General features: G+C 45.9%; 1 protein-coding gene across 1 annotated transcript in view; it reads right to left on the bottom strand.

Annotated features, from left to right (window-relative positions):
• Positions 1-21,488, bottom strand: part of DMGDH (dimethylglycine dehydrogenase) — a 105,045-nt gene extending 83,557 nt beyond the window's left edge. The window contains exons 1-4 of the mRNA XM_069749883.1: positions 21,268-21,488; positions 19,405-19,582; positions 18,763-18,861; positions 11,607-11,771 (exon numbers count right to left, since the gene is read on the bottom strand). Of these exons, the coding sequence (XP_069605984.1) occupies positions 11,607-11,771; positions 18,763-18,861; positions 19,405-19,582; positions 21,268-21,380 (555 nt within the window). The 5' untranslated portion in view covers positions 21,381-21,488. The remainder of the gene's footprint in view (positions 1-11,606; positions 11,772-18,762; positions 18,862-19,404; positions 19,583-21,267) is intronic.
• Between the last annotated feature and the right edge of the window lie 679 nt (positions 21,489-22,167).

The following is a 22,167-nucleotide window of genomic DNA, read 5'->3' as shown; positions in this document are numbered from 1 at the left end:
GGACTCAGCTGCCTTCTGGGACCCCCAGTACGGCATGGGCTGCCTCCCGAAGGAGCCTTCCAACCCTTGGTATCTCTCAACCAGTCCGATCAGCTCGTCGGCATTCTGGGGATCACCCTGGGCAACCCAAGACTGTATAGGCCTCGGGAGGGAATGGACAAACCGATCCATCATCACCCGTTCTACCATCTGTGCAGGCGCAGAGGATTCTGGCTGCAGCCATTTCTGGACCAGGTGCAACAGATCAAACATTTGGGAACGAGGTGGTTTGTCCCGGTGATAGCCCCAGGAGTGAACTCGCTGTGCCCTGAGAGTCAGTGTCACCCCCAAACGTGCGAGAATCTCGGCTTTCAATTTGTGATACTCTTTGGCATCCTGCAAGGTCAAATCATAGTACGCCTTCTGGGGTTCTCCCGTCAGGTATGGCGCCAGTACCTCTGCCCACTGCTCTGGCGGAAGTTTTTCCCTCTCAGCGACCCTCTCAAACACCGTCAGGAAGGCCTCAACATCATCCCCGGGAGTCATTTTCTGCAATGCGCGTCTTACCGTCTTCCGGACGTGGGTGTCATCAGCCAAACCTGGGGTTGGGGCGCTCGCCTTGCCCTGGATGGCGGTTGCCAGAAGCTGCATCTGCTGCTGATGCTCTTGCTGGCTCTGCTGCATCTGCTGCCGTTGCTCCTGCTGGTTTTGCTGCATCTGCTGCCGTTGCTCCTGCTGGCTCTGTTGTATCTGCTGCATCAACAGCCTGTTGGTCTCTTGCTGCCTTTGCTCCTGCTGGCTCTGCCTTTTCTCCTGCTGTGACTGCATCTGGACCAAGTGTTTCAGCAGGTCCTCCATTTTCTCCGGCAATGCTTGCTGGCTTGCAACAGCCTTGACCCAGGACATTCAAAAATAAACTCACGTCTCCGCTGGGAACGCTGCTCGCACGTCTACCACCAATTGTAAGGATTTCACTCACTCAGCTGCGACGGCTGACACTCAGGAGACGTGTTCCTTTAAAGTTCACTGGGTTTATTGCTTCATAAACCATGTGGCAAATAACAGAAAGCAAAATGGGCCTTTGGTTCAGGCAAAGAAAAGCAAGTGTCCAGTTCATCCGGCTCAGTCCTGAAGCCGTAACACACTCAGGAGGGTTTCACCTCCACACATATCTGCTGTGTAAAGGATTAGCCAGTCTTATAAAGAGCTAACCCCACCCAGTAACCCATCACATGATTAGCCATGTGGTCTGACATTACCACAGGTCCTGAAACACATATACAAGATTATGTGCAAGAAAGGAATACTCCGGGCTACATTACAGCAACCAGGCACTTATGTGGCACATACCTCCCATCGACTACAAACCCTTTAGCCATGCTACAACATTTATACAGTATATTATACATACACTATATATTCTGTATATATATGTGCGACTTGAAACTAAATATTACACATAGCACATTACATTTGTCACAGCATGTCTCAGAACAAGGAAAATGTCTGTATCTATAGCTGTATAAATGAAGTCCCATAAAACAAAATCAAGTGCTGGTGACCATACCCGCACACAGTGTAATGAGTCCCTGAGACTGCATACAAGTGTGATTGAGTATTACAAAATGGTTCTTGCAGAGTACAAGGCCACCTGAGCAGACGTGATTAATGCTGCTCAGTAATCTGCAGAGATGAAGGACGGGATGCTGTGTACACAATAAGGCTCAGGTCGTTCTTCCCACATGAGAAAAGTCCCGACATGACCTTCTGTGTGCTCTCAACTCAGATACGTTTCTACTTTATACCTTTATTGATAATTTATTTCTTATTTTCCAATGTGGTGGAAGAAAATTAAAATCAATCCTTTGTTAAATATGAATTTAAAATGCAATAAAGGGGGTTTAGATAATTAGGAGACATTTCTATATGAATTCGACATGGATTCTACACAAGAAACCACATTAAATTTGATGCCAAGTCTCATTTAATGCAGGTGAATTTTGTTTCTGCATGCAGTCCATATTACCTTGTGACCAAGTAATTAAAAGTGTCCATTTTAGAAAACCAAATTTGATATGCCCTCACTTCTGAGTTGACAAAGCGGGTTGTCCACATTAAGGCTGCTAATATTTAAGCCTGAGCAAGAGTGGTTACAAAGATCATCTCTAGCCCTAAGTATTTCTCAATTTCATGCAAACACTGCCCTGGCTCATATTTCAGAGGCTTAAAGAGTAATCTACACCACCGTCACTGATAACGGCTGGGTTGCCCTTCAAGAGAAGCAGGGCTGAAATATTGGTAGGGTTCTTAAGGCCCATCTGGTGGGTCTCCATATCTCATCTTCAGGTTCCACTAATCCAGTTGTTGTATTTTCTGGCTTCTGATCTGCTGGGTGTCATTTTCCACAAATGCCAATGTAACATGATGACATAATGACATTATTGACTGACTGTCAAACATTCTTATGCAGCCAGAAATAGTTGGACATCCATGGGTTTACCCTCTGTAAAGGAGGAGGAGGAATAGACTTGGATTGCAGGTATGTGTCTCCAAGGTGGCTGGCCTCGGTGATGCAAGTCCTGAAATTGAAGGCTCCAGCACAGTAGATTGCCAAGCATGTTTTAAATGGGATTTCCAGTTCACCACCTGACAGCACCATTGAAGGACGTCCTTCTTACCCTCAGTGGGACAGGAATAACAAGCGGTTAAAAGGACCCTCCCCACTCCACCCACCAGTCTTTTTCCTGGTTGGGGGGCCCAGCCTTTCCCTTCCCTGCTTTAAAGAAATCTGCGGCTGATACCTACCATGGGGAGTCCCTCAGCCTCCCCAGTGTAGCGCTGCTCCTGGGGTGGGGTCTGCTTCCTCCGTACAGGGGGCTCTCAGTCCGGGAGTCTGACTGCTGGGGGGTGAGTGCGGCGGTCGCTTCCACTCAGCGACAGATTCCCAGCATGCGGCCGCTTCCTTCTCCAGAGACCGCTTCCATCAGCGGCCACTTCCGGGTCCAGCGGCCGCGTTACTTCCAGTTGCGGCGAGCACGGGACACCAGCAGCAGCGCCGGCCTCAGGAGAGGCCTTTGAGCATGGTCAGCCGCAGGGATGTGCTAAGGAGGGCAGGATCAACTCCTCCTTAGGACCTAAACTTGGTTCTTAATGCCCTGTGTAAAACCCCGTACTTGTTATCAGAAGATATGGACATAGCCAATCTCTCCTTTAAAACAGCCTTCCTGATTGCCATTATGTCAGCTAATAGATTGGGGGAGATGCAGACTCTATCCATTCAGTATCCATATCTTCAGATCTTTGACAACAGAATAGTCTTAAGACTTAAGGTACCGTTACACTAATCAACTTACCAACGATCACGACCAGCGATACGACCTGGCCGTGATCGTTGGCAAGCCGTTGTGTGGTCGCTGGGGAGCTGTCACACAGACAGCTCTCTCCAGCGACCAACGATCAGGGGAACGACTTCGGCATCGTTGAAACTGTCTTCAACGATGCCGAAGTCCCCGGGTAACCAGGGTAAATATCGGGTTACTAAGTGCAGGGCCGCGCTTAGTAACCCGATATTTACCCTGGTTACCATTGTAAAACTTAAAAAAAAACCACTACATACTCACATTCCGATGTCTGTCACGTCCCCCGGTGACGTCACCGCTGTGCTCTGCTTTACGGCCGGCCGGCGCTGACACAGTGCAGGACAGCTGACGCCGGGGGACGTGACAGACATCGGAATGTGAGTATGTAGTGTTTTTTTTGTTGTTTTTTAGTTTTACAATGGTAACCAGGGTAAATATAGGGTTACTAAGCACGGCCCTGCACTTAGTAACCCGATGTTTACCCTGGTTACAGGTGAACACATCGCTAGATCGGCGTCACACACGCCGATCTAGCGATGACAGCGGGGTGATCAGCGACCAAAAAAAGGTCCTGATCATTCCCCACGACCAACGATCTCCCAGCAGGGGCCTGATTGTTAGTCGCTGTCACACATAAAGATATCGTTAGCGGGATCGTTGCTACATCACAAAAAGCGTGACGTTGCAACGATATCCTTGACGATATCGTTATGTGTGAAGGTACCTTTAACCCAGCCTTCCTCTCCAAGGTAGTGTCCTCAACAAATATAAATCAGGAGAAAATCCTTCCCTCATTCTGCCAACACCCTAGAAACACAAAGGGGTCTACCATAACCTTGACGTTAGGGGGACTGTTATGACCTGGTGGTCAAGACAATAATGGACCTGGTGGTTAAGAGCACACGGAATGACCTGATAGTTTCTGATAATAAAGGACGAGATCTGGGACGTGGGAACTCTGCTGACCGCAATCCCTAATCCTATCAAACACACTAGAAATAGCCGTGGATTGCGCCTAACGCTCCCTATGCAACTCGGCACAGCCTAAGGAACTAGCTAGCCCTGAAGATAGAAAAATAAAGCCTACCTTGCCTCAGAGAAATTCCCCAAAGGAAAAGGCAGCCCCCCACATATAATGACTGTGAGTAAAGATGAAAATACAAACACAGAGATGAAATAGATTTAGCAAAGTGAGGCCCGACTTACTGAACAGACCGAGGATAGGAAAGGTTACTTTGCGGTCAGCACAAAAACCTACAAAAAGACCACGCAGAGGGCGCAAAAAGACCCTCCGCACCGACTCACGGTGCGGAGGCGCTCCCTCTGCGTCCCAGAGCTTCCAGCAAGCAAGACAACAATAAGAATAGCGAGCTGGACAGAAAAATAGCAAACCCAAGAAATACAAGCTGGAACTTAGCTTTTGCTGGGAAGACAGGTCACAAGAACGATCCAGGAGTGAACTAGACCAATACTGGAACATTGACAGGTGGCATGGAGCAAAGATCTAAGTGGAGTTAAATAGAGCAGCCAGCTAACGAATTAACCTCGTCACCTGAGGAAGGAAACTCAGAAACACCCACCAGAGGAAGTCCATGGACAGAACCAGCCGAAGTACCATTCATGACCACAGGAGGGAGCCCGACAACAGAATTCACAACAGTACCCCCCCCTTGAGGAGGGGTCACCGAACCGTCACCAGAGCCCCCAGGCCGACCAGGATGAGCCAAATGAAAGGCACGAACCAGATCGGCAGCATGAACATCAGAGGCAAAAACCCAGGTATTATCTTCCTGACCATAACCCTTCCACTTGACCAGGTACTGGAGTTTCCGTCTCGAAACACGAGAATCTAAAATCTTCTCCACCACATACTCCAACTCCCCCTCAACCAACACCGGGGCAGGAGGATCAACGGATGGAACCACAGGCGCCACGTATCTCCGCAATAACGACCTATGGAACACATTATGGATGGCAAAAGAAGCAGGAAGGGCCAAACGAAATGACACAGGATTGATAACCTCAGAAATCTTATACGGACCAATGAAACGAGGCTTAAACTTAGGAGAGGAAACCTTCATAGGAACATAACGAGACGACAACCAAACCAAATCCCCAACACGAAGTCGGGGACCCACACAGCGCCGGTGGTTAGCGAAACGTTGAGCCTTCTCCTGGGACAATGTCAAATTGTCCACCACATGAGTCCAAATCTGCTGCAACCTATCCACCACAGTATCTACACCAGGACAGTCCGAAGACTCAACCTGCCCTGAAGAGAAACGAGGATGGAAACCAGAATTGCAGAAAAACGGCGAAACCAAAGTAGCCGAGCTGGCCCGATTATTAAGGGCGAACTCAGCCAACGGCAAAAAGGACACCCAATCATCCTGATCAGCAGAAACAAAGCATCTCAGATATGTTTCCAAAGTTTGATTAGTTCGTTCGGTTTGGCCATTTGTCTGAGGATGGAAAGCCGAGGAGAAAGACAAATCAATGCCCATTCTACCACAAAAGGATCGCCAAAACCTCGAAACAAACTGGGAACCTCTGTCAGAAACGATGTTCTCCGGGATACCATGTAAACGAACCACATGCTGGAAAAACAATGGCACCAAATCAGAGGAGGAAGGTACCAAATGGACCATCTTAGAAAAGCGATCACAAACCACCCAAATGACCGACATCTTTGGAGAGACGGGGAGATCCGAAATAAAATCCATAGAAATATGCGTCCAGGGCCTCTTCGGGACCGGCAAGGGAAAAAGCAACCCACTGGCACGAGAACAGCAGGGCTTAGCCCGAGCACAAGTCCCACAGGACTGCACAAAAGAACGCACATCCCGTGACAAAGACGGCCACCAGAAGGATCTAGCCACCAAATCTCTGGTACCAAAGATTCCAGGATGCCCAGCCAACACTGAACAATGAATCTCAGAGATAAATCTACTAGTCCATCTATCAGGGACAAACAGTTTCTCCGCTGGGCAACGGTCAGGTCTATCAGCCTGAAATTTTTGCAGCACCCGCCGCAAATCAGGGGAGATGGCAGACAAAATTACCCCCTCTTTGAGAATACCCGCTGGCTCAGGAACACCCGGAGAGTCAGGCACAAAACTCTTTGACAGGGCATCAGCCTTCACATTCTTAGAGCCCGGAAGGTACGAAACCACAAAATCAAAACGGGAGAAAAATAACGACCATCGAGCCTGTCTCGGATTCAACCGTTTGGCAGACTCAAGATAAGTCAAATTCTTGTGATCTGTCAAGACCACCACGCGATGCTTGGCTCCTTCCAGCCAATGACGCCACTCCTCGAATGCCCACTTCATGGCCAACAACTCACGATTACCAACATCATAGTTACGCTCAGCAGGCGAAAACTTTCTAGAAAAGAAAGCACATGGCTTCATCACCGAGCCATCAGAACTTTTTTGCGACAAAACAGCCCCTGCTCCAATCTCAGAAGCATCAACCTCAACCTGAAACGGAAGCGAAACATCTGGCTGGCACAACACAGGGGCAGAAGAAAAACAACGCTTCAACTCCTGAAAAACCTCTACAGCTGCAGAAGACCAATTGACCACATCAGCACCCTTCTTGGTCAAATCAGTCAACGGTTTAGCAACAGTAGAAAAATTAGCGATGAAGCGCCGATAAAAATTAGCAAAGCCCAGGAACTTTTGCAGGCTCTTCACAGATGTCGGCTGAGTCCAATCGTAAATGGCCTGGACTTTAACAGGGTCCATCTTGATAGTAGAAGGGGAAAAAATGAACCCCAAAAATGAAACCTTCTGAACTCCAAAGAGACACTTTGACCCCTTCACAAACAAGGAATTCGCACGAAGGACCTGGAACACCATTCTGACCTGCTTCACATGAGACTCCCAATCATCCGAAAAGACCAAAATATCATCCAAATACACAATCAGGAATTTATCCAGGTACTCTCGGAAGATATCATGCATAAAGGACTGAAATACTGATGGAGCATTGGAAAGCCCGAATGGCATAACCAGGTACTCAAAATGGCCCTCGGGCGTATTAAATGCTGTTTTCCATTCATCGCCTTGTTTAATACGCACAAGATTATACGCCCCTCGAAGATCTATCTTGGTGAACCAACTAGCCCCTTTAATACGAGCAAACAAATCAGACAGCAACGGCAAAGGATACTGAAATTTGACTGTAATTTTATTAAGAAGGCGGTAATCAATACAAGGTCTCAAAGAACCATCCTTCTTGGCCACAAAAAAGAACCCTGCTCCTAACGGTGATGACGACGGGCGAATATGGCCTTTCTCCAAGGATTCCTTTATATAACTCCGCATAGCGGCGTGTTCTGGCACAGATAAATTGAACAATCGGCCCTTAGGAAACTTACTACCAGGAATCAAATTAATTGCACAATCGCAATCCCTATGAGGAGGTAGGGCACTGGCTTTGGGCTTATCAAATACATCCTGATAATCCGACAAAAACTCTGGAACTTCAGAGGGAGTGGAAGACGAAATAGACAAAAATGGAACATCACCATGTACCCCCTGGCAACCCCAGCTGGACACAGACATAGATTTCCAGTCCAATACTGGATTATGGACCTGTAGCCATGGCAACCCCAAAACGACCACATCATGCAGATTATGCAACACCAGAAAGCGGATATCCTCCTGATGTGCAGGAGCCATGCACATGGTCAATTGGGTCCAGTACTGAGGCTTATTCTTGGCCAAAGGCGTAGCATCAATTCCTCTCAATGGAATAGGATACTGCAAGGGCTCCAAGAAAAAACCACAGCGCCTAGCATACTCGAAGTCCATCAAATTCAGGGCAGCGCCTGAATCCACAAATGCCATAACAGAATAGGATGACAAAGAGCAAATCAGAGTAACAGACAATAGAAATTTAGACTGTACCGTACCAATGGTGGCAGACCTAGCGAACCGCTTAGTGCGCTTAGGACAATCGGAGATAGCATGAGTGGAATCACCACAGTAAAAACATAGCCCATTCCGACGTCTGTGTTCTTGCCGTTCAGCTCTGGTCAAAGTCCTATCACATTGCATAGGCTCAGGCCCATGCTCAGATAGTACCGCCAAATGGTGCACAGCTTTACGCTCACGCAAGCGTCGATCGATCTGAATGGCCAAGGACATAGACTCATTCAGACCAGCAGGCATGGGAAACCCCACCATGACATCCTTAAGGGCTTCAGAGAGACCCTTTCTGAAGATTGCTGCCAGGGCACATTCATTCCACTGAGTGAGCACAGACCACTTTCTAAACTTCTGACAATATATCTCCGCTTCATCCTGACCCTGACACAGAGCCAGCAAGATTTTCTCTGCCTGATCCACTGAATTACGTTCGTCATAAAGCAATCCAAGCGCCAGGAAAAACGCATCAACATCACGCAATGCCGGATCTCCTGGCGCAAGGGAAAATGCCCAGTCTTGAGGGTCACCACGTAACAAAGAAATAATGATCTTTACTTGTTGAACAGGGTCACCTGAGGAGCGAGGTTTCAAGGCAAGAAACAATTTACAATTATTTTTGAAATTCAAGAACTTAGATCTATCACCAAAAAACAAATCAGGAATTGGAATCCTAGGCTCTGACATCGGATTCTGAACCACAAAATCTTGAATGTTTTGTATCCTTGTAGTGAGATTATCCATCCAAGAGGACAGACCTTGAATGTCCATGTTTACACCAGTGTCCTGAACCACCCAGAGGTAAAGGGAAAAATAGAGACAAAACACACTGCAAAGAAAAAAAAATGGTCTCAGAACTTCTCTTATCCCTCTATTGAGATGCATTAGTACTTTGGGCCACCTGTACTGTTATGACCTGGTGGTCAGGACAATAATGGACCTGGTGGTTAAGAGCACACGGAATGACCTGATAGTTACTGATAATAAGGACGAGCTCTGGGACGTGGGAACTCTGCTGACCGCAATCCCTAAACCTATCAAACACACTAGAAATAGCTGTGGATTGCGCCTAACGCTCCCTATGCAACTCGGCACAGCCTAAGAAACTAGCTAGCCCTGAAGATAGAAAAATAAAGCCTACCTTGCCTCAGAGAAATTCCCCAAAGGAAAAGGCAGCCCCCCACATATAATGACTGTGAGTAAAGATGAAAATACAAACACAGAGATGAAATAGATTTAGCAAAGTGAGGCCCGACTTACTGAACAGACTGAGGATAGGAAAGGTTACTTTGCGGTCAGCACAAAAACCTACAAAAAGACCACGCAGAGGGCGCTCCCTCTGCGTCCCAGAGCTTCCAGCAAGCAAGACAACAATAAGAATAGCGAGCTGGACAGAAAAATAGAAAACCAAAGAAATACAAGCTGGAACTTAGCTTCTGATGGGAAGGCAGGTCACAAGAACGATCCAGGAGAGAACTAGACCAATACTGGAACATTGACAGGTGGCATAGAGCAAAGATCTAAGTGGAGTTAAATAGAGCAGCAGCTAACGAATTAACCTAGTCACCTGTGAAACTCAGAAACACCCACCAGAGGAAGTCCATGGACAGAACCAGCCGAAGTACCATTCATGACCACAGGAGGGAGCCCGACAACCGAATTCACAACAGGGGACTGTTCTAAAATACCTGGGGGCGACGGAAGGATGGAGATGGGACATTAAGGCTACGTTCACATTAGCGTTGTGCGGCGCAGCGTCGGCGATGCAACGCACAACGCATGCAAAACGCATGCACAACGCAGCGTTTTGTGATGCATGCGTTCATTTTTTGCATGATTTTTGGCGCAGAAAAAACTGCATCATGCAGCGTCCTCTCTGCCCTGACAGTTGCGCCAAAATGACGCATGCGTCACAAAACGAAAGAAAATGCATGTCCATGCGCCCCCCATGTTAAATATAGGGGCGCATGACGCATGCGTCGCCGCGGCTGCGCCCGACGCTGCGCCGCACAATGCTAATGTGAACGTAGCCTAACTTGTTCATACAGTACAGGGGTCCAAATAGAGGTTGTAAGGCAGCAAAATCAACCATTGCTAGATGGATCAAAACCATGATAAACCTAGCGTATACAGACCAAGGGAAAGATCCCCCGGATATTCTTAGAGCCCCCTCAACTCGAGCTATCTCTACATCATGGGCAGAGAAGGGGGGAGCCTCAGCAGAGCAAATTTGTAGGGCGGCAACTTGGACCAGTCTTTCTACCTTTGCCAGACAATATCAATTAGATGTCTCATCGGATCAGTTAGCTTTTGGTAGAAAAGTATTACATGCAGTAGTCCCACCCTAGTTTACCATCCTTTGTTATTCCTCCAATGGTGCTGTCAGTTGGTGAACTGGAAAACGGTAATTAGACCTACGGGTAATTGTATTTCCAGGAATCCATCCTGACAGCACTACTAGTTCCCTCCCACTGCAAGTTTGTATTATTGACTAATGTGATGTAACATTGGTGTATGACTGTTAATAAACTCTCTTTTTGCATCCATCCAGATGTGGTACTTAGAAAATCACTGGTGGGTGGAGTGGGGAGGGTCCCTATAACCGCTTGTTGTTCCTGTGCCACTGAGGGTAAGAAGGACGTCCTTCAATGGTGCTGTCAGGATGGATTCCTGGAAATACAATTACCGGTAGGTCTAATTACCGTTTTTGGGTCCGGGAATTATGAGCGACCAAAAGAGTCTGGGTGGGAAAGGTCGCTCCTGTACCTTCAGTCTGGGCTTTACAGGTCCTACAAAAGGCAATTGAAATGGCTCAAGTGTGTCTAAAGTGTGGGAGCTGCAGTGTGTTCATCATTGCTGACCAAATAGAAAGAAGCAGTGCCTGGTTTGCTGCACAGGTGAGACCGTTGTATATCTTTTGCCTACCCAAAGAAGGAACTGTTTTGTTCCTGTGTTGGTATTTGTTTAAGCTGAGGAAAGACTAATGTTTCTTTCATGTGAACTCCATTAATGGTTTATGACAGATAAATAAATCCAAGACTGTTTGACACCAAACCCAAGTGCCGTTAAGCACCCAAAACGCTACAGAAAGCTTGAAAGCCTTCACTCTCTTTTTTTTTCCAAGTTGCTGGCTCAACTTTCTGAAATATTACTATAGACTTTAGTAGAGGTGGCCAGGTGTATTTCCAGTCACCTCTACTATACATGGTTGCCACAAATGGTCCATTGGGTCAATTCCAGAGCCCCTGTTTGGGGCCTGTAGTCATGCAGGACTGATCCAGAGTCTGGATTATGCAATATAACCTTTAGAACAGATATAATATGACAGATATACCTTTTCCATATTCAGTAGTGGAAACAGTTCTTGCACTTTTTCCGGTCCAATCAGAAACTGAGGATTTGGATGCCATCGGGCCCTTGTCATCTGGTATTTTAGTTCATCCACACGAGTCGGAGTTGAAGCAATTCTGATACTTCCTGGTTGATGGAAGCCTATGGCCTGTAAATGTAGAAAGGTAATGATGTCCCCACTGCCAAGATTCATAATAAATTACAATAAACTTAAAGGGAATCTGTCAGCAGGTTTTTGTTATGTAATCTGAAAACAGCAAGAAATAGCAGCTGAAACACTAAATTCAATAAAATGTCACATTTTTGGCTGTATAAAGTTGGATGGGTTTTTAAGAAAAACAAAAATGTTCCTGTGCTGAGATACTCTTAGAAATGTGCCCATGCTGTGTACTGTGTAATGGCTGTGTCTGACTGTGCAGGGACATGGTCTGATCATATCACATCTCCTGGGCAGGGGAGGAAGCAAAAGAGTTTACAGACAGGACAGCCCAGGATCACAGTTGATTCTTTCTTTGAGATTAAACATTGTTTAAAAACAGGCAGAGAAATGTTTTACCTTGCAGAAAGAATCAGCTGTGATACCCTGTTGCCCTGTCTGTATACTCTTTTGCTTCCTCCCCTGCCCAGGAGCTGTGGTATGATCAGGCCTTGTTCCTGCACGGTCAGACGTGGCCATTACACAGTATTATCTCAGCAAAGGGAAATTTTATTTAAAAACACATCCAAATATGTAAGTTATTATTATTATTATTCCAAGATATATTGCTTAAAATGAACTTTCATTCGTGGGAAAACCCCTTTAATGTCGCATCTAAAAACTCAGATTGTGTCACAACTGCTGCACGCAGTAAACTATGAAACCGTTAGAATCAGGCTCACTTGCCCTCTATTATGCTACTCTCAGATTAAATAGCAAAAACCCACTAACAGATTCCCTTTAAAGGGACTCTGTCACCTGAATTTGGCGGGACTGGTTTTGGGTCATATGGGCGGAGTTTTCGGGTGTTTGATTCACCCTTTCCTTACCCGCTGGCTGCATGCTGGCTGCAATATTGGATTGAACTTCATTCTCTGTCCTCCATAGTACACGCCTGCGCAAAGCAATCTTGCCTTGTGCAGGCGTGTACTATGGAGGACAGAGAATGAACTTCAATCCAATATTGCAGCCAGCATGCAGCCAGCGGGTAAGGAAAGGGTGAATCAAACACCCGAAAACTCCGCCCATATGACCCAAAACCAGTCCCGCCAAATTCAGGTGACAGGTTCCCTTTAATTAAGGCCAAGGGATAAAATCAATTAGATATATGAGAGAGAGCGAGAGACTCTCCAGAATTGAAAATGCAGGAACGGGGCATGCTCAGTGCAAAAAAACGGAATTGGTAGCCAGATCCAGTCAATACACCACACGTTTCATCTGTTTATCGCTGGAACCTACTCTGGGTATTTTTTCGCCGGACAGAAAAAAACGTTCATATGGACGTTTTCTCCGTCCGCCAGAAAATAAATTTTTGGACGGATCCGGCAAAAAACGGATGAAACGTGTGGCCATCTGGCGCAATCCAGTGCTAATACAAACTCTATGAGAAAAAAAACGGATCCAGCGGGAAAAAAAAACGGATTGTGCCGGACGGCAATAACCTGATGTGTGAAAGTAGCCCGATCTGAGGTAACACAGGAATTGTTTCTATTTAAAAGTCCAGCTGGTTTACTTCAGTCATCATATACTACACCACAGGAAAACTCAAATACAGCCTTGTCTGGCACAAAGTGAAACAAAGTAAAAAGTCCATACAATAGTGCGGATTCGCCTGCTTGCGTTAGAGTCCAGATTCTTAGTCCTTTGGTAAAGCCACAAAATCCAGGAGGTCTGCACACCTCCACACACACAGAACCGTGTGTGATAAACAGGTCCCATTTTACAATGCGAAAAACACCCAGGGGTGGAGATATGGTGAGCAGCTGTCCCGCCCTAACTCTTAAGCTGCTCAAAATAAGACCTGGCCCTAACATGGCCTATTAACCCCTCCTAGTACTATTTGTACTAGATCATTACTCCAGGTTTATATCACAGAGGACATGCACCCCTGTGATACACATCTACCATCCACCATTTGTCTGGCAGCCACCTTACACTGTAAATTGGGCAAAACTAAATGGAAAGTTTACAAATGAATATACTGAGTGTTATGTTTTCATATGCATATTATATGTATCTATATGTTATTATCACACTACTGAGAAAGTGAGAGGAGGACACCCAGGGAGGGACAGCGGGAAGGTGCTCCATGTTTTCAGGGCTACACAGTAAGGTTCTTTTTATTTATGTAAACCAAGACCAATATTTCAGACACTATGAACATACTGGCACTTCAGGCTTACTGTAAGTCTGATACAGGTAAATAATCGAAAAATATAGCAGCGCACTGCACGCACAAAGACAGAGAAACTCTGACCATATGGATTATTGGAACCTGCATTACGGTTTTATTTACGGTAATATACTTACTAATTGTCAGTTCTTAGATCACATTTTCATCAAATTGTATAAGCCCATACTATATATAACAAATTGTATAAGCCCATAGTATATATAGCAATAATGCAATGCAAAATAATATTCAATGTCTAAATGTAGTTTCTGAATTTATACTGGACGATTAGTATGAACAAGTGTTCTTAGGAAAGGCTGTTTTCAGGATAATCACGTAGCATAAACTGAATGCCAATATAGAAATAGCATTTGCAAAAATCTTTAAAAAAAATATAAATGCAAAACCAAAACCTGAATTAAACAATAGATCATTTTCTGATGCCTCTAATGCTTGCAGTGTGCTGCCTTATCTTTGTGTTTGTTTACTTTGCATTCAAGCCAAAGCAGTACAAAGGAGGGCAACAAAATTAATAAAGGGGATGGGAGAACTACAATACCCAGATAGATTAGCGAAATTAGGATTATTTAGTCTAGAAAAAAAGACGACTGAGGGGCGATCTAATAACCATGTATAAGTATATAAGGGGACAATACAAATATCTCGCTGAGGATCTGTTTATACCAAGGAAGGTGACGGGCACAAGGGGGCATTCTTTGCGTCTGGAGGAGAGAAGGTTTTTCCACCAACATAGAAGAGGATTCTTTACTGTTAGGGCAGTGAGAATCTGGAATTGCTTGCCTGAGGAGGTGGTGATGGCGAACTCAGTCGAGGGGTTCAAGAGAGGCCTGGATGTCTTCCTGGAGCAGAACAATATTGTATCATACAATTATTAGGTTCTGTAGAAGGATGTAGATCTGGGGATTTATTATGATGGAATATAGGCTGAACTGGATGGACAAATGTCTTTTTTCGGCCTTACTAACTATGTTACTATGTTACTATGTTACAGTGTGCACAGGCGCCTGTACACATGTTGTTGATGTATTGATCTTGTTTTCTTTTTGCTTCGTGTAGGTTTTACCTGTGGGTTGTCTTTTGGGTCCCAGCTGTGTTTATTCAGGGAATAAATCTAGATAGTTTATGTTGTGTTTAAGTCCCAAAGCTTGAAAAGATCTGCGGTACAAGTGTCCGAGTACAGCAGAGTTTTTTGCCCAAATAAATCTATGGCGAAAGTACACCAGAGAGATATGATGGCTGTTGGCTGTGCAATGGCTTGGCCGATCGTTCAAATGTCAGCTACTTTGACTTTTTTTGTATTGGTATAATGTTCTGTACCGTTTTTCAAACAAGTATTGCATCAGTATGCCCATTCCTTACATCATTGTGACATTGAATGTCGATTTTGTATGTGCGTATGACATCCGCTTTTTTACATCTACAATTTAATAAAAAGGTCAGATACATTTTCCTATCATAACAATTGTAATAGATCCATGAAAAATGCATGACGTATGGATGGGAAACTGTATGTGATCTGATTTATTTGCGATTTTTACATGTAGACCATTGGTTCATGGGTGGACATACTGCCGGTTCAACCGCTGCAGCTGCACCGGGGCTCGGAGGCGCCCCTGCAGGGCAGCTAATAATGAGGGCAATCTGGCCAGTTTATCCGGCTCTGAGGGCCCCTGGCCAGATTGCCCTCGTGTGCGGCGGGCAGGGAGCAATCCCCTCAGCTCCACTGCCTGCAAGAGAAAATGGCAGCGGAGCAGAGATGCAGGGAATGGATCCGTCCTCCCCGTGCTTCCTGTCTCACACAGCAGCAGCTGAATGACATCATCATTCAGCGCCGCGGCTGTGCGAGACAGGATGATGCCGGCGATGGTGCAGCTTCAGGATACCGTGCGCAGAGGTGAGGTGTGTGTGTATGCAGAGAGGTGAATGGTGCTGTGTGTGTGTGTGTGTATGCAGAGAGGTGAATGGTGCTGTGTGTGTGTGTGTGTGTGTGTGTGTGTGTGTGTGTGTGCAGAGAGGTGAATGGTGCTGTGTGTGTGTGTGTGTGTGTGCGCAGAGAGGTGAATGGTGCTGTGTGTGTGTGTGTGTGTGTGTGCGCAGAGAGGTGAATGGTGCTGTGTGTGTGTGTGTGTGTGTGTGTGTGTGTGTGTGCGCGCAGAGAGGTGAATGGTGCTGTGTGTGTGTGTGTGTGTGTGCGCAGAGAGGTGAATGGTGCTGTGTGTGTGTGTGTGTGTGTGCGCAGAGAGGTGAATGGTGCTGTGTGTGTGTGTGTGTGTGTGTGTGTGTGTGTGTGTGTGTGTGTGCGCGCAGAGAGGTGAATGGTGCTGTGTGTGTGTGTGTGTGTGTGCGCAGAGAGGTGAATGGTGCTGTGTGTGTGTGTGTGTGTGTGCGCAGAGAGGTGAATGGTGCTGTGTGTGTGTGTGTGTGTGTGTGTGTGTGTGTGTGTGTGCGCGCAGAGAGGTGAATGGTGCTGTGTGTGTGTGTGTGTGTGTGCGCAGAGAGGTGAATGGTGCTGTGTGTGTGTGTGTGTGTGTGTGTGTGTGTGTGTGCGCGCAGAGAGGTGAATGGTGCTGTGTGTGTGTGTGTGTGTGTGCGCAGAGAGGTGAATGGTGCTGTGTGTGTGTGTGTGTGTGTGTGTGTGTGTGTGTGTGTGTGCGCGCAGAGAGGTGAATGGTGCTGTGTGTGTGTGTGCGCAGAGAGGTCAAAGGTGCTGTGTGTGTGCGCGCAGAGAGGTGAATGGTGCTGTGTGTGTGTGTGCACGCAGAGAGGTGAATGGTGCTGTGTGTGCGTATGTGTGTGTGTGTGTGCGCGCAGAGAGGGGAATGGTGCTGTGTGTGTGTAGAGAGGTGAATGATGCTGTGTATGTGTAGAGAGGTGAATGGTGCTGTGTGTGTGGGTAGAGAGGTGAATGGTGCTGTGTGTGCGCAGAGAGATGAATGGTGCTGTCTGTGTGCGCAGAGAGGTGAATGGTGCTGTGTGTGTGTGTGCGCGCAGAGAGGTGAATGGTGCTGTGTGTGTAGAGAGGTGAATGGTGCTGTGTGTGTGCGCGCAGAGAGGTGAATGGTGCTGTGTGTGTGTGCAGAGAGGTGAATGGTGCTGTGTGTGCGCAGAGTGGTGAATGGTTCTGTGTGTGTGTGTTTGTGTGTGTGCAGAGAGGTGAATGGTGCTGTGTGTGTGTGCAGAGAGGTGAATAGTGGTGTGTGTGTCTGTGTGCAGAGAGGTGAATGGTGCTGTGTGTGCGCAGAGAGATGAATGGTGCTGTCTGTGTGCGCAGAGAGGTGAATGGTGCTGTGTGTGTGTGTGTGTGTGTGTGTGTGTGTGTGTGTGTGTGTGTGTGTGTGTGTGTGTGTGCGCGCGCAGAGAGGTGAATGGTGCTGTGTGTGTGTTTCCAAAGAGGTGAATGGTGCTGGAGAAGAGGGCAATGATGGGGGTGATGGGGCAGAAGGCAACGATTGGGTTGACGAAGAGGGCAATGATAGGGGTGGTGGGGGAGAAAGCAATGATGGGGTTGAGGAAATGATGGAGGTGGTGAATGGGCAATGATGGGGAGAAGACAATGATGATGGCAGTGGAAAGGACAATGATGGGGTGGTGGGGAGGAGGCAATGATGGAGGTGGTGGAATGGAGGAAATGATGGAGGTCGTGGAATGGGTAATGATGGGAGTTTTGGGGGAGAAAACAATGATAATTGCGGTGGAAAGGAACAATGATGGGGGGTGGGGAGGAGGAAATGATGGAGGTGGTGGAATGGGTAATGAAGGGGTGGTCAGGGAGAAGGCAATGATGGTGGCAGTAGAAAGGACAATGAAGAGGGTGGTGGGGAGGAGGTAATGATGGAGGTGGTGAAATGGGCAATAATGGGATGCGGGGGGAGGAGGACAATGAGGGGTGTGGGGGATTGGGATGGGAGGAAGGGGGAAGTGGAGGAAGATGTTATCGATTATTATGTCTAACACAGTCCCTTACTATAAAGTGTACTCACTTATTATGTATAGCACAGTCCCTTAGTGTATAGTGTACTCACTTATTATGTATAACATCAACCTTAGTTACATAGTTTCCTCTTTTGTTATGTATAACACTGTCCCTTATTACGTGAGATCCTCTCTAGTTATATATGATGCCCTCCATTATAGCTTCCTCTGCTGTTATGTACAGTGCTGTCTCTTACATAGTGTATTCTTGTTATTTTTGTTATTCACAGCACCCTCTTTTGTTACATAGTCCCCTCTCTTGTTAGATATAAAATGACTACTGATGGAGGAGCCGGTGACGAGACTACCAGTCCATCAGCTCCTCCTATAGAAAAGAAGCTTTCCCATGCTCCATCAACCATCATTGCATTATACAGCTAAGAAGACAGGATGGCATGTAATAAAAAATAGGGCTCTGTATAATAAGGGACGGCAATATACATAATAAAGGAGACTATGTAATATATACATGTACTGTATGTGTGTGTGGCTATATATAGAGTCACAACACATGTATGGAGAGCCTGTGTGTTGTGACTGTCACACAGCCACGACACATGCAGTTGGACACCTGATTATAAGGAGCGCTACAGGTATCCGGGTTCCCGCTGTAGCTTCTTCGGTAAGCGCTGTAGCTTGCCGAATAAGAAGGGAGCCGACGATGTTCGCTCATCTCTAGTAATGAGTTCTATAGAAAAAAACTCACAGCAGATTGGGTTCTCCAGGCCAATATGAATTATCTGATGGGAATGATGATTATGTCAATGTTGCACATACCTGTCCAGTCTCTTCTTCTAAGTCTTCATACAGTTTGATACTGTAATAATGGATTTTCTTTAGGTTAATCCCAGGATGAAAATATGCTGTTAGCCCAGCCTGAAAATCAACAGCTCAGATAAATTAGTGTTTTTCTATTGATTACATCCAACGGATTCTTAATTGGCTTAATCAGAGGAAGACATATTAGATGAAGTGCTAATTTTTTTTCCAGCTTGTTACATGTAAATGAACACTAATACCAAAATTGCATATTGTCCATTTAACAAAAAAAAAAAAAAAGATTTACAGGTTTATAAAAAAAGACTACTTGCTTCCAGAAACAGTGTGACATATGTCCCGCAGACGTCTATGATCATTGGTCCGATCTCGGATCACATCGGACTGGCCATTTGTCACCCGACCCAAAGCGCAACAGCCTCTTAGAAATATTGGGGTTTGGAGACACACGGCCAGTCCGCGCAATGTGATCTGAGATCGGACCAATGATCACAGATGTCTGCGGGATCCCTTACTCCTGCAATACTGGACACAACCCATGGGCCGGTGTGGTGACTATTTTATTAGAAGTCAGCTATGATTTTCGATTCTACTTGATTTTCATTAACAATAACATTTTTAGGAAGGTGGGAAGACACTTACTGCGTGCCAGGTGGATCCAGCCGTGAGCTCTGATTTCTCCAGTAACACCACATCCTTCATGCCAGCCTTGGCAAGGTGATATGCCAGGCTCACCCCCACGCATCCTCCACCAATAATAACCGTGTTCGCAGTGTCCTTCCATCTCTTTCCCAGAATAGAAGATCTGCTTTCCACATTGCTAATATATATATAAAATCAAAGAGAAAAAAACAATACAAGGTAAATAATGTAATGCAGAGTATCAGCTCTGTGCTGTACAGTCATGACTGGAGATTATAGAAGGAACAATGAGAAATGCAGAGTACTCCCAATAATAAGCGGCATGGAATACCACTTAATGAGTTTTCCCATCTGGGCATATCAATGGGAGACGTTCTGAGTAGAGTTGAGGAAATTTTTCATAATTCGGTTCCGATTACGATCATCGGCGAGTTTTGTTTTGCAATATTCGTCGATCACAGCTAAATGTCATTGGAGTCAATTGGAGTAGAAATTACCGAATATGTTCGAAACCGATCAAACATAAATTCGGCATGAATAGGGCACCAATATGGCAAATTCAGATTCGGCGACCGATTCCGAACATATTCGCTCAACTCTAGTTCTGAGCTCCCAAAGAAAGGAATACACAGTCCACGAGCATGTGTGGCCACCGGGGCCTGTACTCCACATAGATGCTGATCTCAGCATTGGTCATCGCACATATAAACCTGCAGATATTGTACAAGGAATTCAGCGCCATTAGGGTATAGCACACGTATTCTTGAGCTCTGCGGATTTTTCCGCAGCGGATTTGTGAAAACCGCAGATAAAAGGCACTGAGTTTTACCTGCGGAATTACCACGGATTTACCGCATTTTTTTGTGCGGATTCCACTGCGGTTTTACAACTGCGGTTTTCTATTATGGAGCAGGTGTAAACCGCTGCGGATTCCGCACAAAGAATTGACATGCTGCGGAATGTAAACCGCTGCGTTTCCGCGTGTCTTTTTCCGCAGCATGGGCACTGTGGATTGCGTTTCCCATAGGTTTACATTGTACTGTAAACGCATGGGAAACTGCTGCGGATCTGCAGCTGCGGAAACACTGCGGATCCGCAGCAAAATCCGCAGCATGTGAACATAGCCTTAGAGCATATAGAAGACAAAACATTCTGCTTTATCTTAAATGACTGTTTTAGGGTATGTGCACACGTTGCAGATTCTCTGCGGATCCACAGCGTTTTTTGCAGTGCAGAAACGCTGCAGATCCGCAATTGATTTACAGTACAATGTAAATCAATTCGAAAAAAAAATGCTGTGCACACTTTGCGGAAAATCCGCTGCGGAAACGCTGCGGTTTAAAAGAAGTAGCATGTCACTTCTTTTTTGTGAATCTGCAGCGTTTTTGTACCCATTCCATTATAAAAAACCGCAGGGGTAAAAACCGCAGCAAATCCGCAAGAAAACCGCACAAAAAACACGACAAATCCGCAGGTGCGTTTTCTGCCAGGAGAGGCAGAATCCGCACCAGAAATTCCTAAGCCTAATCCGCAATGTGTGCACATAGCCTAAAGGGGTCAAGAAACTAGAAAGGTGAATAGGACTAAGCTGCAATACCAGATGCAACCTATTTACAAGAGTGTCACTGTTTCTATTTTAACAATTATGGAGAAAAAAAAAGAGAGAGACACATCAGGAAGGAGTTTGCATGTTTCCTCCCACACTCCATAGACATACTGATAGGGAAGTTAGATGTGAGTCCCAATGGGGACAGTGATGGTGTCTGTAGTGTTGTCTGTGCATCATGATGGCTTTATATGAGTGAGCAGAATAAATCCTAGTAATACTGGAGCCCTTGGCACACAGGTATGTTAGTTACCCACCTGTCTTTTGTAGGACCTGTGCTGACAGTCCTGCTGGCTTCTTGCACCCTGCCCCTAGCTGGCAGTAAGTGATCCCTCTGGAGCAGCAGGAGCCTCACATGTTGGAGCCTCATCTTGCTGAGTGCTGTAGCAGCTGGAGGAGCTCTGAAATCTCATACACTCTTCTTATTCCCTAACGTTAGATGTATGCAAACCAAAAATAAAAAAGCAAAACACAGAGTGGAGGAGATGACAAGCTGCCAGGATCCGCCCTCCTGCTTCACAAATCAGCACCAAGCCCCATCTTCCCCTGCAGGAAAAAAACACAATCCAAGACCTGTAAAACATTCATCAGGACATAGGTACAATCCTCTGGACTCTTCAGCATCAGGAAAGAAAATATTGTCAATGGTTCATGATAACAAAGTTTAAAAGGGATGACCCAAAATTAACTCTTTCCATTCCATAACCTGTGTCTGGAAACTTTGCTGAAAACTTTTAACAAGTTTACTTTTTTCAGTGCAGCCTTGTGCAATGCAGGCGAGAAGAGTCAGCCACACTGTCACTTATGTCGCATTATATGTCCCTTATGCCACATTGTATGTCCCTTATGTCGCATTATATGTCCCTTATGTCGCATTATATGTCCCTTATGTCGCATTATATGTCCCTTATGTCGCATTATATGTCCCTTATGTCGCATTATATGTCCCTTATGCCACATTGTATGTCCCTTATGTCGCATTATATGTCCCTTATGTCGCATTATATGTCCCTTATGTCGCATTATATGTCCCTTATGTCGCATTATATGTCCCTTATGTCGCATTATATGTCCCTTTATGTCGCATTGTCACTTATGTTGCATTATATGTCACTTATGTCGCATTATATGTCCCTTATGCCGCATTATATGTCACT

The sequence above is a fragment of the Ranitomeya imitator genome, chromosome 1 (assembly GCF_032444005.1).
Source record: "Ranitomeya imitator isolate aRanImi1 chromosome 1, aRanImi1.pri, whole genome shotgun sequence".
Lineage (NCBI taxonomy): Eukaryota > Metazoa > Chordata > Amphibia > Anura > Dendrobatidae > Ranitomeya > Ranitomeya imitator.
The sequence above is the reverse complement of the archived record's forward strand: the minus strand, read 5'-3'. Positions and strand labels throughout refer to the sequence as shown.